Source organism: Condylura cristata, unplaced genomic scaffold (assembly GCF_000260355.1).
Source record: "Condylura cristata isolate star-nosed mole 26May11 unplaced genomic scaffold, ConCri1.0 scaffold00014, whole genome shotgun sequence".
Classification (NCBI taxonomy): Eukaryota; Metazoa; Chordata; class Mammalia; order Eulipotyphla; family Talpidae; genus Condylura; species Condylura cristata.
In genome coordinates, this window is record NW_004567115.1 from 6,569,803 (window position 1) to 6,571,531 (window position 1,729).

At 31.9% G+C, this 1,729-nt stretch overlaps 1 protein-coding gene across 1 annotated transcript in view; it reads left to right on the forward strand.

Moving 5' to 3' along the window:
- The window catches only part of ATR (ATR serine/threonine kinase), a 103,083-nt gene that overhangs the window by 80,875 nt on the left and 20,479 nt on the right, over positions 1-1,729 (forward strand). Inside the window, exon 35 of the mRNA XM_004682438.2 lies at positions 79-221. Coding sequence (XP_004682495.1) covers positions 79-221 — 143 coding nt within the window. The remainder of the gene's footprint in view (positions 1-78; positions 222-1,729) is intronic.

The following is a 1,729-nucleotide window of genomic DNA, read 5'->3' on the forward strand; positions in this document are numbered from 1 at the left end:
CTCTAATCATCTCTTCACTTTAGTTCCCAGCATAGAGTGTGATTTTCCTGGGTGAGTATCCTTTGTTCTCTTTTTCAGGATGTGACCTTATTCCTGCCAGAGTGGGAAGATGGGCATTTCTACCTTGCCAAATACTATGACAAATTGATGCCAATGGTGACAGACAACAAAATGGAGAAGCAGGGTGACCTCATTCGTTATATAGTCCTTCATTTTGGAAGGTGAGTAACTGTTGACTTGCTCAGTACCATCAATCTCAGCATACACTGCTTCACCATTGGTTCACTCTTCTTGGTTGAGATACAAATTTTTTGTAATAGGTTTTCCTTTTTAAAAATAAGTAATTAATGGAAAAAACATGTATATATTTTAAAAATTTCAATAGTGCCTGTAGTATACAATGAAGATTAAGTACCATCCTATTTCATACCCTCATCCTCTTCCCCTTCCTAAATTTCTGTAAGACATATTTAATTGCCCATAGAATGTTTTCTTTCAACATAATCTGCTAAGTAACTTTATAATGTATGAAAATGGTTTCATTCCAAAGAAGTAAAAATGATACCCCATTCATTCTTGCTGCCACACTCAGTTACCTTTACTTTACAATAAGTCTAATTAAAGTTGTCTATTATTAGAGAATTTTACTTCTCATTTCAGTATTTTAAAGAAATCAATATTGATTCATCAGGGATAATAGAATTGCAAATTGGCCAAGCCTTTTTTTCCAAAATGGAATTCAAGTTTTATAAAATCCAAACTGAGCATACTTATTAATGATTATTAATAGCTTGTTTTTGAGACAGAATCCTGGTGTATTGGCGGTTTAAAATGAAAACAGTCAGAAGGCAATTATTAGTGTATTGTTTTGTAAAATAAGTAGTAACTTTCATTTGTTCCTTAGTCTTAGCATATATCTCGTGCATTGGTATATAATAATTAATAAAATTCTTCTAAAACAAGAGCGGCTTGATGTTAATAAAACTGCTACATATATTGTAGCATGAGACTTTTAAAAGTACAGCTCACGAAAGTAAGGCTATTTTAGAACATATTCTGTCCACAATAGTTAAAATAAAATACTTGGTTGTACCCAAAGGACAAAACTCATATATTGAGACTTACTCTTCCCCTGACATATTGAAATGATTTTGTTATTACTAATTAAACATTAGTGTTTGCCTTCAGAGAGCTACAGTCCAATTGGAGAAAGCACATAAAATGTTTACATAATGGAACATACTGGAATGTGTGATCAGACATCAAAATAAATGATAACAAATAGCTCCAGAAATTATGGATATTGGCTAAATCTGAAGTTAAAACTCGGGCCACTGAATTCATGATTTCAAAAGTACACTTTTTTCACTTGTATTTCTATAAAAATATGGTAAGCCTTACAAAGAAAATAGAATTTGGAGGACAATTAAGTTCTAGGAGAGGACATTACGAACTACAGAGTTGGCGGAGAAAAAGTTGAGAAGATGGTAAGGAAATTGGATATAATGGAAGATTTATCCTAGTGAGTATGAGTAGTGGGAAACAAAGTAAGTTTGGAAAATTATAGAGTGATTGGGCAGAACAATGCTTTTGGATGTGTAGTACAAATGAAGGCATATCTTTTTTCTTTTTCTTTTTTATATTCTAACATTTATTTTTTATCACGAAGTATTGTTGGTTTACATCCTTGTTAGTATTTTGACAGTATCTAATAGAATTTCTCTGCTCA